The sequence below is a fragment of the Marmota marmota genome, unplaced genomic scaffold (genome assembly GCF_001458135.2).
Source record: "Marmota marmota marmota unplaced genomic scaffold, marMar, whole genome shotgun sequence".
NCBI classification, from domain to species: Eukaryota; Metazoa; Chordata; class Mammalia; order Rodentia; family Sciuridae; genus Marmota; species Marmota marmota.
Window position 1 is genome coordinate 9,092,124 of NW_026000119.1, and position 14,738 is coordinate 9,106,861.

Genomic DNA, 14,738 nt, shown 5'->3' on the forward strand with positions numbered 1-14,738 from the left:
TCGAACCCGGGCCGCACGCATGCCAGGCGAGCGCGCTACCGATTGAGCCACATCTCCAGCCCCAGCAATTGTGTAATTTTTAACAATAAGGAAAGTAGCCTGATTACACTGCTGATATTCTACTTTTATCAAGTTTTGTAGGAAAATAGTATCAATGATAGTAAATCTGCAGTGATTTTCTATTGAGAAAAAAGAAAGGATATTTTTCCCCTCAGAGTTCTTTCTCTTATTAGATGACTACCATTAATGAGATAGCAATAGTCTCTCTACCTCCTAACAAACTATTTTTAGTTAACTAGTTTTTATAAAATCCACTAAAAATTTTTAGCTTTAAATTCGTAGACAGTAACACAGGTCTGTGTTTAGTACATTAAATTTAGTGCTGTAATTTTTTTTTTTAATGCTTGGGATTGAACCCAGGACCTTATGCATGTGAGGCAAGCACTCTACCAAGATATATTCCCTAGCCCCTAGTGTTATAACTTTTTAAAAATCCTTTTAGAAATATTGTCTCTTTGTATCTAGAGTCATAGGTAAATCCTGTCAGTGGAACAAGATTCTGAATGTATCCTCCTGACTTGAGCTTTTAAAATCCCTAGTCAGATTGTTGCAAACAGCTTGTTTCTGTTTTTAAATCAAGCTTGAGTTAGTTAGCCATAGGGAGTTTTTGGACTCCATTCTCATAGTTATCTCTAGATGGCAGCAAAGAACTCCAATCTAGGATTAAATACCATAACTCCTCTCAGTTTCAATCAACACACTCAAATACAGTGGCTTAGAGCTCCCCAAACACATGATACATAGAAGTATCCACAAAGGCCTCCTTTTGTGGCTAGTCTGAATATTAATTTGCTGTGCATCTTCTGCCTAATCCTTGTTCCCCTCCCCACACCTTCACACAGGACTCATAATGCATTTTTCCATGTAGGTCTTAAGCCCTGGCTCATTCAGAATCAAACCAGTTAGCTCTACCTCTTTTACTATATCACAATTCCCATCACAAACATGGAGTCATTGCCCAACATAACCCAACAACTAGGGATTAGTACAAAATCTGGCTTGTAGCCAGGGACCCACAAATAACATTTGTCTAAGTGCACGAGAACACCAAAAGTAGAAGTACTTCATTTGTGTACAATGTGTCAAAATGCATTCTACTGTCATGTATAACTAATTAGAACAAATTTAAAAAGAACACCAAAAATACTTCAACTATGTTTCTAGCTGTGATATGCTGGTAAAGTTTAACACACTTGGTGGTGTAGTACTAGTTAATTTTCCTTTTTTTCTTTTTTTTAAGAGTTTTAGAGTTTTATTAAAACTGTGTTTTTAAAAATTATTATTTGTTTTAATTAGTTACACATGTCAGTACTGTGATCTTGACATATTATACATTTGAATCTAGCAATCAGAGAAATGCAAATTAAAACTACTCTAAGGTACCATCTCACTGCAGTAAGAATGGCAGCCATTATGAAGTCAAACAACAACAAGTGCTGGCAAGGATGCGGGGGAAAAAGGTACACTCATACATTGCTGGTGGGACTGCAAATTGGTGCAGCCAATTTGGAAAGCAGTATGGAGATTCCTTGGAAAACTGGGACTGGAACCACCATTTGACCCAGCTATTCCTCTTCTCAGACGGCATACTACAGGGACACAGCCACATCAATGCTTATAGCAGCACAATTCCCAATAGCTAGATTGTGGAGCCAATCTAGATGTCCTTCAATGGATGAATGGATAAAAAAAAAAAAAATGTGGCATTTATACACAATGGAATATTACTCAGCACTAAAAAATAACAAGATCATGGCATATGCAGGGAAATAGATGGCATTAGAGCAGATTATGCTAAATGAAGTTAGCCAATCCCCCCCCCCAAAAATGCCAAACGATTCAAATGGGGTAGAGAGGAAGAGCATGAGAAGAAAATTACCTCTAGATAGGGAAGAGAGGTGGGAGGGAAAGGGGAGAAGGGGAATTGCATGGAAGATGGAGGAAGTCCTCATTGTTATACAGATCATATGTATGATGATGTGAGGGGGGAAAAAAAGAAGTGTGTCACATTAGATTGGGTAGAGAGAAGTGAGGGGAGGGGAGGGAAAGGGGAGATAGGAAGGACAGCAGAATAAAATAGACACAATTGCTATATGTATATTCGTGACTGTTAATTTTCATTGTAAAGCAGTTTCCACTTCTCAGTGATTTCACTTTCAGTTATCACTGGTCAACTGCAGAAAAATCTGCCTTAATTCTTTCAAAAAAGAGACAGCAGTCATAGCTTCTATACAGTATACTGTTATAATTATTCTATTTTATTAGTTGTTACTGTTGCTCTCTTGCTGTGCATAATTTATAAATGAAACTTTATCACAAGTATATATGTATAGGAAAATATAGGGTTTGTTATTTTCTGCAGTTTCAGGCATTCTCTGGGGGCCTTGAAACATATCTCCCATGGATAAAGGGGGTAGAAATATATAACCAAACCATGGTCAATTTTAAACTCCTGTGATATAAGAGGAACTGGGAAGAAGATATATGCCTTTAATTTGCTTTGATTAATTCTCAGTTGATTATAGTTAGCTTGGTTTTTGGTCAGGTCCAATGTATAGTTGTTGATGAGAATGAACACTTTCTTTCAACACAAATTTACTCACGGCATCCTTCATCTATCCCCTCAAGAAAAATAGTCTTATTCAGATGCAACTCAAATACAGGAATAGAATAAGACAAATGAGGGGCCTAGAGTATAAAATTTAAGGAGGCACTCCCTTTCAGAATCATGCAAATGGAAGTAGTTTAAGTATATGGCCCTAAAAGTGAAAACTTCCTTCAATTTTGCAACCTTGGTACCTCAAGAGCCACAAACCTTCTGCCATCCAATCCTATCAGCTCCTAACTCAGGCATGTCTCACCCTACCCAGCCTTTTTAATTTACAGTACCTTGGGCACAATGAGGCAAGATCTAAAGGTCTAACCCACTTCTAAGACCTATGTAGTACCCAATCACAATGCTTGACACAGCAGCAATAGTTTTTGGTTCAGCTAGAGAGTCACACTTACAAGACTCCGAAAGGCCTAATCCTCACCAGTTTACTGAGTTTTGCAGAAAAAAAGAAATGCAAGGCAAGGAACATATGCTATTTAGCAGCAGGTGAGCATTAAGTATGGCCCTTCAGTGCAAGTCTTCATAGTCCAGGAATATTCTTTAATCCCCCAAGATTACAGTTAGTCACAAGGAAAGATTACACAGGGAGGTGCAGGAACCTCTGTAGTTTAGTAACCTCATACCACATAAGAAGACAGTATCCTTGAACCTGCCAATCTTGTACAGGATTGATACAGGTCCTGTTTGCCTTCTGGCATTCAACAAGGAGAACGCGTGGGTGTGCTGCACCACATTCAGGAAGGCCCCAAACAGTGGCCTCCCTGTGGGTATTTATAGTTCATTCACAATCCTCCCAGCTCACATGAAGATCAACAGGAGGCCACTTTCACAGAAGAAAGGGTTTTTATTGACCCTTTAAATCATATACATCAAGGCACAATACCATAAAGTTTCAGAATTTTAGGAATAAAGAAAACACATTAAACCTTTCAGATTAAAAAAATAGGTTTCAGGAAGGGGTTTTACAGCCCAGTAAGTGAGTGTTTGATTAGTATGTATGATGCTCTTGTTTGTATTCAGCACCATAAAAAAATCAAAACAGGGGCTAGGGCTATAGCTCAGTGTGTGAGGCACTAGGTTTGATCCTCAGCACCACATAAAAATAAATAGATAAAGATATTTTAAAAAAACAGACTCATCCAAAGTTTTAGTAGAGTAGCTTTCAACTTTTTTTTTTTTACAGAAGTTACAGATTTAGATATCATTGGAGGAACATCTTCAAGTTTCCAAGGAAAATAATCTCTAAAACAGAAATACAAATTTACAAAAACTACTACTCAAGCAAAAAAGTAGATCTTTCAGACACACAGTCTTAGAAAATTTGCCTCGGTGTATAATTTATTAGAAAACTGGAGAATCCCCAGTCCCACACCACTAAACAAAGAAGTGATTCAAGGAAGAGCTGCAAATGCAAGAAATAAGGAGTCTCTCATAGGAAAGGTTCCAGGACATTCAGCAAACCTAAAGAGCATATTATAGAGCAGGATGTTGGGGAAATGCAGGAAGAAGAGAAGAGGAAGAAGAGGAGTAGGAAGAGGAGGAGAGAGAAGGGAAGGAGGTGGAGGAAAAGAGAAGGAAGGGGAAGAAGAGAAGGAAAAGCAGAAGATGGGGAAAGGAGGAGGAGGACAAAGAGGAAGAGAAGGGGAGGAGAAGGCAGAGGAGAAGAAGGAAGAGAAGAAGGGGAGGACAAGAAGCAGAAGAACAAGGAGGAGGAAGAAGAGGAGGGCAAGGAGGAGGAAGACAAACATAAGGAGGAGGAAGAGGAGGAAGAATAAAAATGACAGATTATCTGACTGTATTAAGAGATTTCTATTTCTGTCAAATAATTTGGAGATGAATTAGTGATGGGATACAAAAAAACTAAACAAGTGGGGAAAAAAACCCTAAACAAACAAAAATCATAAAATAACCCTTAAGCACTGAAGAAACAACTCTGATTCAGCTACGACTGGTCTTTGCTACACGGAGAGAACAAGAATAGCAAAATGCACACATGGTGGAGAGGAGGGTGGTAGTTATCAAATGCTTTGGGTTTAATGACATAACAGCCATTTCTAATTCCCTTCTTTCTTGTCTCCCTACACTACAGAAGCCAGTAAAGCTAATTTTTCCATTTCCAAGCATGTTTTCCAGCTATGATTGAAAAAATAGTTCTAGTAAATCATCTGTAATCAGAAATCTACTAAGGTTTCTGGAAAAGTTTTTACTTTCCTAATTAAATAGGTAGATTTGGCTGTTAACCCCCTTCCCTTTCTGTCTTGGACATAGATCAACGCATACAGCTGCAACAGTTACACTGCAAACACGAATCCATTCACCAAGGATGGTGAACAGACAGACAGAAAGGGCCTGAGTAACTGATGATGTAGATGAGCCACTGCACTAGACAGGCTGCCCTGAGACTTATTAAACAAATACTATCAGCCAGGTTTTCTGTTGGAGCTAAAAGCAATAAAGAATTCTTAACTAAAACATTGTACATAGCTCATGCTTTTTAGCAAGAATTTAATAGTGTCTAAAATTTTTTAAATGAAGAAATAACATGTTGAAGCATGCTATTTCTTTAGATACATGACAATAAGTACCTGAAAAAATAGCTACAATAATTAAAAATAAATGCCACTGATGAGTAAGTGGATAGATAGGGCGGGGATTGCTATTTTTCATTGTAAAGTAGGTTTAATGGTACACTAGGGGTTCCTGACAATAGCACTACCCTATATTTTAGGTCAGTTAATTCTCTGTTGTGGGGGGCTGTCCTTGCATTATTTCAGTGTCCCTGACCTCTATCCGTCAGGTGCCAGTATTAGACCCTCACATCTTCCTCAGTTGTGACAATCAAAAATATTCTGACCACTGTTAAATGACCCTGCAGAGCAGAGCTGCTCTGGCTGATAGTTACTCTTATTATACTATTCTGTTTTTTAACTTTTAATAATACTGTAAATGTATTATTTTGATAAAATTAAAGTATGGATAAAGAAACAGTATAAAACAAGCTAGACTGGAAACTGCCAATGTCATTTCTCCTTTCTAACACTTCTCTCCCTGGGCCTAAGAATCCCACTCCATTCCTCCCAGACAAGCAGAGTTAAGAGAGACACTTACCACCTAGAAACGCACACTCATAATGGCTGCAGGTCTTGTTTGTGCTTTGAAGGATAAGATTATTGCTATCCCCTTCCCGTGAAACCTGGAAAACCTCACTCAGAGGTATTAAAGTAATTTTTTCATTTTCTTTATCAAAAAACTTTTCAACAGCAATTCCAAAGCATGTGTGGATGGTTAACACAATTTGTTGCTCATCAACTGTTTGAGGTTTGGCTGAGTATGCCATTGTGAAATTGCTAAGCCTGGCTTGGTTTAGCTCTCCAAATGTAAATGAAGTGTCCTGGCTTATTCTATACACCACATTTTTGTAACTTTCCTCACAAGGTCTTCTCAGCAACTGCAGGGCTCTTGTCAGGTAAAAATGAAAAGCTTTGAACTGGAAGTCATAGATATAAGCTTTTCGAGATTTCCCGGCCATCTTCACAGCTTCATTGAAGAGATGGTAAAAAGGAGTTTGCTGTTGATATTCAGAAACATACGCTGTCAGGGCTATTCCATGGTTATCCTTAAAATTCAAAGGAAGAAAGAGCTGAGCCTTCTGGGCTTCCCATTTGGCTTTTGCATTTTCCCACACAGTCTGTAAGAGCTGATGGGTTGATTTTTCCTCTGTGAGCAGTTGAGGAACATATTTCGTTTCCATCCTATCAATACATTTCAGGTATTCATCATCAAATGTATTATCAGCCATGTCCAACATTTCAGCCTTCACCTTCAAAGGAAAAGGAAATTAATACTCTTGAAATGAGATATTTAGATATTTATTTATCACTTTGTCTTACATTACTATACCCGGCCTCTCATACCATGACAAGATTCTCTCCTTGCTTACAACCAACTGTGGATATGATTTTTATGCATAAAGCATATTCCATTGCTATTGATGTTTTCTTTCCCAGTTATAACTTTTTTCCCTGGGGATTGAACCCATGGGTGCTCAACTACTAAACTGAATCCCCACTCCTTTTTATTATTTTGAAATGGAGTCTTGCTGTATGGTCCAGGTTGGCTTTGAACCTGCCTTAGGCTCCCTAATTGCTGAGATGACAGGAGTGTGCCATTATGCTAGGCTTTAATTATGACATATTTATGTAAATGAATACATATAAATAGATGAGAGCTATATGAAAGAATAAATATAAATGGACTAAGCCTGTAACTCATTTACCTGCATACTGTGATGCAGAGGAAACTGAAGAACTTGGGGGAGGGGGGTAGTCCTGGCTTGGAACAAAATCCTTAGCTACATTTCCTCAAACAAGATTGTTGAGAGAGTCTAAAATATCACATGCAAAATACTGTACATGATAGGTAAGTATAATGGCAAATATTAACTCCTTTTCTTTGGGCATACCCTGTCTCTTGTCCATATGGCATAAACAGGACTGATTTTGCACTTCCAGCCCAAAATATAAGCAAGTGATCAAGGCCTAGCAAACAGAAAATTCCCAAAGGAAGAAACAGATCTTTCTTCCTCTAAAATCATAGGCCCTAAAGATAATATTGGTTGGGGATTTCTAATAATTTCTAATAATTATCCTTTTAGTTTAATAAAGAATCATTTCTGAAAGTAAAGTAATAAAGACTTAAAGAACTGAGAGGGAAAGAGAAAGATAAGGCTCATAAAACATATTTGAGGCCCTTAATCTAACTGAATCAGAAGACCATGCTTTATACCAGTCATAAAAGTTAATAAAGTCTCTTATTTCTTGAGCTATTTTGAACTATATTTCTGTAGCATACATTGGAAAAGGCCTAGTGCATCATCTAAACGACACATATGCTCACATACTGTAAGCAGCAGGGTGATATAACATTAATTTAAAGCCAGTCAGCTCTGAGTTCAAATTTAATTTCCATTACTAACCAGGTACTAACTACATATGGGAAAGTAACTTGACATTTCTGAGTTCAATTTTTCATTAAAAAAGGATAAAGCCCTTAGCTCACATATCAAGCTTTCAACTAAATATAATTATTGATTATTATTATTTCAGGATAGGAATCATGCATTATACTGCAAGTTTCTCAAGAGCAGAATCTGTATTGGATTTATCTTTAATTCCCAACCACTCAGTATAAAACCTGGCTAAATATTTAGGTGAACTAAATAAGAACCCTATACACTGACTTATGGATCAAAAGTAAGATGAGAAAGTCTGCCCAGGAATACTATTTATGGGTTTCTACAGTTTCTTTTTCTACAACTCCACAGTTGTATGGTACATGGCGACCTACATCTGCTTAAGGATTTCAGTTGGAGACTTTATAGAGAATAGAATATAGTGACGAGCTGTTAAGTTAGAAGCTTCATGTGAACAAATCATAACAGTTTGTGTGTGTGTGTGTGTGTGTGTGTGTGTGAGAGAGAGAGAGAGAGAGAGAGAAATTTTTTTAAAAAGTCTAACCCAAAACTTGATCCTACTATCTCTTTTCTCCCTCACAAACTTCTTGACAGAAATATCTGTCCTTGCCATCTCTAGTTCATTTCCCTCTACATCTCAACTTTTCCAACCAACATTCCTCCACCCATTCAGCTCTGAGGGGATATTTCTTTTTATTCTACCTGGTCACTAAATGTTGGGGTTTCTTTTTTAAAAAATATCTTTTAGTTGTAGATGGACACAATTCCTTTTTTTTTTTTATTTTTATGTGGTGCTGAGGATCAAACCCAGTGCCTCACACATGCTAGGCAAGTGCTCTACCACTGAGCCACAATCTCAGCCCAAATGTTGGGGTTTCTTAGGTTATTTATATTCTAATTCTCAATTCTACCCCCTTGGCAATTATATACACTCTCATAGTTTCAATTATCATCTAAATACTCTGACATGTCCTGTAAATGCCAGATTTACACACCAACTGACTACTTAATACCTCCACTTGAATGTCCAAAGAACATGTCTAAAGCCAAACTTTTAAATTAATTGACTATAATTACTACTGATAACAACCTGGTTCTTAATTTGTGAGGCTTTCCTAGGTAACTCTTTCTTAAGTCACCCTCTGTGTCTACATCATCTCTAAGGCCTAACAAATATTTTCAGAGTTCTTTCCACATGCCAGGCACTAAGTGCTTCATATGAACTATGTCATTTAATCCTCGAGGAAGGTATGATCATTAGAAACCTTTTTTAAAAAGACTTTGAGGAAACCAATATACAGAGAGATTGAGACTTACATTGGGATTTGAATACAAGCAGCCTGCTCCAGAGTCTTGTCCTCTTAGTCAAAATGTTCTGTTGCCTCTCAAGATTAAAAATGTTTCAAATGATGAAGACAACTGACATTTATGTAGCACTTTTAGACTATAATTTTGTTTTATGAAAGTTGGGACAGATGATTATTAATTAATATTAATATTTTGTATATTAATATTTATTGATATATTAATTATGTTATTATTATTTTTAAAATGAGGTAACTAAACCAGAATAAGAAACTGTCTTGATTATTAGCCACAGAGTATCCTCCTGCAGAAATCACTGAGACCCCTACACTCCTGGGTTTGTAGGTCAGTGTCTTGACATGGGAATTTGAGCTTCAGGAGATCAAATCACTGCTGTCTCATAGTCAAGAAATGCACTTTCCTCTGCAGCACAGAATGTACCAGAGTGCAGTTTGGGCACCAATGCCTGATTTATCTGCAAGACTTCAATATAAGACATCAGACTCTGAAATCACCTCCCACATTCCTCACCTCATATCAGAGTTGATCCGATATGTTCCTGTCTTTTCCCTTTGCCTCTAACCAGTCTCCACATGTCTAATTTTAGATGTTAAGCCTTTCTGGCTAGACACCACAGCTGATTGTGTGTTCTGTACAGTGCGTGCCTTGAGCAGTGATAAAGTTCACAAATGCCACTAGTACTCAGGGACAACTGAATGGATACTAAGAAACAGGTACAAAAGACTAGGTGAACAAGGTGATTATATATTTTTTTTCTGATTTAGCCACTGAAACAAAAGCTCATACTGATGAAATTCAATTACTGAAAAATGTAATACAAATATGTGGAAATGATCTACATAAATGCTCAAGAAGAGAAACTGGTTAAACAAATTACAGAACATTAATAAAACATTAACAAAAGCATTACAATTATGTTGCAAGAGAAAACTAAAGTACAAACTAAAACCACAAGATACCACACCCATTGCTATCTTGATAAAACAAAAACAAAAGGAAAATAACAAGTAACACAAAGACACAGAAAAATCAGAATCATAATACATTGTGGTAGGATTAGAATATGGTATAATCACTATGGAAAATGGCTTAGTAGTACCTCAAAAAGTTAAACACAGAGGTGCTCAGGTGATCCAGCAATTCCACTCTGGGTATATACCAAAGAGAATTGAAACATGTTCACAATTTTGTTAGCATGTAGCAAATAGTGTAGCCCCTGATATACCACTTACATACATATTTCCTGTATGTATGTAAGTAAACATTACTAGGTAATGCTACCACATAGTGTTTGTATTATTCTCCAAATATATCAAAATGATTGTGATTATATAATTGTTTAAAGAGAAAAGAAGGAAAACTTATGTTCACACAAAAACATGTATACAAATGTTCATGGGAACATGAACATAATACAATAGCTGTAAAACAGGAGCAACTCCTCAGCAGCTTGAGAGGCTGAGAGAGGAGAATCCAAGTTCAAAGGCAGCCTCAGCAATGGCGAGGCACTAAGCAACTCAGTGAGACCCTGTCTATAAACAAAATTCAAAACAGGACCAGGGATGTGGCTTAGTAGCCAAGTACCCCTGAGTTCAATCCCAGTACCCAAACCAAAACAAAACAAAAAGAAAAACAGGAACAACTCAAATTTCCATCAACTGATGAATGGATAAACAAAATGTGTTATAGCCATACAAAAGATATATTATTCAGCAACAAAAAGAATGAGGAACTAATGTGGGCTACTACCTGAATAGGCCTTGAAAACATTGTTAAGTTAAAAGAACAAGACACAAAAGACCATTGTTTTTAAGATTAATGTCCAGAATAGGTGAATCCACAGATGCAAAGTAGATTACTGGTTGCCAGGCAATGGGGGAAGGCAGGAATTAGAGCTGCCTACTCACAGGTTTTTTTAGGGTGAAATTTATGAAGTTAGATGGTAGTGATGGTTGCACAACATAGTGAATATACTAAAAATCAGTGAAATGTTCACTTTTAAATGGTGAATTTTTCAGGTATGTGAATTACTGCTCTATTTTTATTTTTTTTGGCTATACTGGGGATTGAACCCCCCAGGAGCACTCTACCATGACTAGAGAGCTACATCCCCAACTGTTTTTATTTTTTCATTTTGAGACGAGGTCTTGCTAAGTTGCCAAGATAGGCCATAAATTCGTGGTCCTCTTGCCTCAGCCTCCTCCCAAGTCTTTGGGATAACAGGCCTGTGCCACCACACCTACCTATCTCAATTTTAAAAACACACAAGAGAATGTGCAGACAATAGAATATACAATGATTCTCTAGATAATGTATCAAAATATTAAACTAGAAAATAGATAGAATTTTAATAATTTAAGACATTTTAAAGAAGGCATTCAAAATCAGTGTATAAACAGTGATGATGTGGTGGCTGACATCTGGGGGAATCAAATGAGATATGTCTGATATTTTAAATGAAAATATATTATACAATCTTAAAGATTTAACTGCAAATAAATACAATTTCTATCAGAGAAAAAATGTTCATATGAGAAAAGAGTAATTATATAATTTGATTTAAAAAACCATGTAATATATAGAGGAGAAAAAGTGTTATCTTAGTTTGTCTGCATCCAGCATGAAGTATTAAAGTGGGAATTAGGCAGCTGAAAGTGTAGTAGCCTTTTGATTATAAATAAAAGTGAAATATGTATCTGGTTATATGTAAATGTTAATGGTTGGGAGTAAGAATAATGTAATCTCTTTCTTGTCAGTGCTATCCTGGAACATGACATCCTTTGCAACTGAGGTCACACAACTGAGTCATCGGAGTTCCTCTTTAAAGCAATGCCTGGACTATACCCTAGACCTTCTGACTCAGAACATGGCCCCATCTGTGTAGATTTTAAAATTCCCAATAATTCTGATGTGTGCCACTGGTGTAGTAACACTGACCTGGATACTACTTAGCCCTAGCTTTTTGATTTTGGTATCTCAGTATCCTCATCTGTAAAATGGGGATCAAATGAGATTCTTAGCCATGGGAGAAAGTATTTGGTCAGATGACTTTAAATGAATAGACTGCTGTGTTGAAAAGGCTTTATTGCCCTGCCTCAAAATATATAAATACAAGATATATAGATAGATAGATAGATAGATAGATAGATAGATAGATGGATTTTCTTACCTTAGCAGTCTTGCAAATAGCCATTTGTCTTGGGAGAAAGACAAGTTTTTCTAGGTGCCATGAAGGAACACTGATATTGTTGATGTGTCTTTGGAAGTGGGGTATGAATGGAAAGGTAAACTGATATTTTTGGTTCATATGTACACACTAGAAGAAGCTTTTCATAATAAACTACACAACAATAAAAAAACACATGTAAACAAACAATATAGCATTACCTTATTTTGGGAAAAAAACATGATATTTTCAGAATATTTTTTGACATGGAAAGACATGTATCGCAGTATTAACTTAAAAGCAAGGTTAAAAATAATACTATGTATAGTGTCAATCTATGTTCTGTAAATTACACACACACACATACACAAAGAAATGCCAAAGGATGATATGTACCAAGACCTTAAGGAGTCTTTGCCTCTGAGTGGAGAGATAATGGATGATTTTTATTCTCCTCTTTTTGCTTAATTTTTTCAACTTCCCACAGTTAACATAAATCATATCGGCAAAATGACCAAAAAAAAAAAACCTACTTGTAATAAATTCATTTACCTATCTTACCTTCTCTTATTTCCACACAGATGCCTCAGGCAATGTTATATCAAGTGTTTCCATTCCAGTGACCCCATACTTCCCATTCCCAACATTACCTGGAAGATGTCCATTAGAATCATGGCTGCCAGAAGCATGGTGACCATTTCAAAATGTCCTGTCTTCATTTTTCTCTTCTAAATTAAAAAGAAATTACAGGAGTTTAGGGGAATAAAGCAGGATGACACTATATTTTCATCCTGGATAGGAGTGGATATCATGATGGTCAGGAAATGGTTATCAATAAATTCCTAATGACTGCAAGAACCATTAAGTTTCATCTACTTTTCTAACACCTTCATTTTAGAGACGAGGAAATAAAAACTCAAGAGAATTTCAGTGCTCAAGTTTAAATCTGTCCGTTTCTTTATCCCTCCAACATGTCCTCTCTCCTACCATAGTTGCTGATAGACAAACTTGTCCCTCTAAATCTCAGTATGTACAGGAAATAATACAAACTAAAATACCAGTCTCCAATGGGTACCTTAGGCCTCAGTTTCTAAGAATTCTCCAAGAACACATTCATACACATCTTCCATTCTTCTTCTACCTCAAAGAAGGTAGACAGAGGAGATAAGTAGTGGTACAAAGCAGATTATCAGAGGTGATCGCCTTCTCCATATATTCATGATAAGAAAAGCCTAAGGAAAAACAAGTGTCTCATCCACTTTCTGAAGGCGGGGATGAGAGTAAGAAAGAACTGGGTAAGCAGCAATTCTAAAAGATTATATAACTCTACTGGCTGAATGCCCAATATTCATTCCAGTATTTGTGATACTGAAAGGGGTAAACAGGAAGATGAGAGGTCCTCAAGAGCTAAAGCCATCCTAGAGCCATTAAGCAATTCAATTAAAGGATACAGCAGGTCAGTCTTGGTTCCTTCCACATACCAAAAAAAAAAAAAAAAAAAAAAAAACCCTACTTGTAATAAATTCATTTACCTATCTTACCTTCTCTTATTTCCACACAGAAGCCTCAGGCAATGTTATATCAAGTGTTTCCAGAAAAGGGAAGAAATATTAGTGGACAGAAAAAGATCTGGAGGATTCTCAGAGGCAACAGGCTGGAGAATGTGGGCTTTGAAGTTAGAATCAACATTACTGACACTGAAATGAAACCTCTATTTTATCTTACCAATTACCATATTCTAGATTCTGAAAATGGGAATAAATAACAGATTAAGGAGGATAGTCTTCCTTTTTATAGCTCATTTTGGCCCTAGGTTCCCATCATTCTTCAGAAGCAGTTTCTTTAATTAAAGATGTTAAAATATAGTACAAAATGTCACTTCTGTGTTAAACTTACCTTTCAAAAAAATCTGGAATATAACATTAGATAGGTAGGTACCTGTCACAGGCAGTATGTATCAAGCAAGCTCTAGATCAGACTTTTCCTTGCAATTCTTCACCTCTATAATCTGAGTGTAAATAAAGTCAAAATGTTTACCTGGATTTTGTGCCTTTGAAGGAGATTCAAATGTTTCTAGATCTCAAACTGACTCCCTGCTCTCAGCTGTGATGAGTGTGTCTTCAGAATGGGATGTTGTTGACAGTGAGAGTTCAGAAGGGAATGCTTTTCTTTTTATAAACACCCCCAGCAGTAGCTTGGCAGTGGCATATTACCCCACTTGTGTTCAGCTATTTATATCTGGCTCCCACACAGTGCCTTGGAATCACCAATGTTAACACTTTAAATCTCCAAGAGGCTTGTAAAGCCACAGCAATTCCCTGTAACCACAGAATGCTCAGTTCTGAGTTAAAAGTTCTGGGCTTCTTTCAGAAAGAAACAACTTCCCATTCCTAACCCTTTGACATTAAGATGTTAGACTAAAGCATGGATTTTATTCTAGCTAGATGATTCACATAACTATGAGGACTTGCTTTGTTAATCACTGGCAGAGTGATGGCTATCACCATTCACTTGGCTGGCTTACTATATTTCAGATACTGTGCCAGGAGCAGGGATACATAAGCATGTGAAACAAACTGAAAAGTATTCACAATCTAATA

General features: G+C 36.7%; 1 protein-coding gene across 13 annotated transcripts in view; it reads right to left on the minus strand.

The window, feature by feature from the left end:
• Positions 1-14,332, minus strand: part of Art3 (ADP-ribosyltransferase 3 (inactive)) — a 29,692-nt gene extending 15,360 nt beyond the window's left edge. For 12 of the 13 annotated variants that reach the window (XM_048784828.1, XM_048784826.1, XM_048784827.1 and 9 more), the window contains exons 1-3: positions 14,176-14,332; positions 12,789-12,866; positions 5,783-6,494 (exon numbers count right to left, since the gene is read on the minus strand). In XM_048784828.1, coding sequence (XP_048640785.1) covers positions 5,783-6,494; positions 12,789-12,857 — 781 coding nt within the window. In that variant the 5' untranslated portion in view covers positions 12,858-12,866; positions 14,176-14,332. Of the gene's footprint in view, positions 1-5,782; positions 6,495-12,788; positions 12,867-13,213; positions 13,507-14,175 lie in introns of those variants that run through there. The other variant, XM_015499277.2, reaches the window with a different exon arrangement.
• Positions 14,333-14,738: the final 406 nt, after the last annotated feature.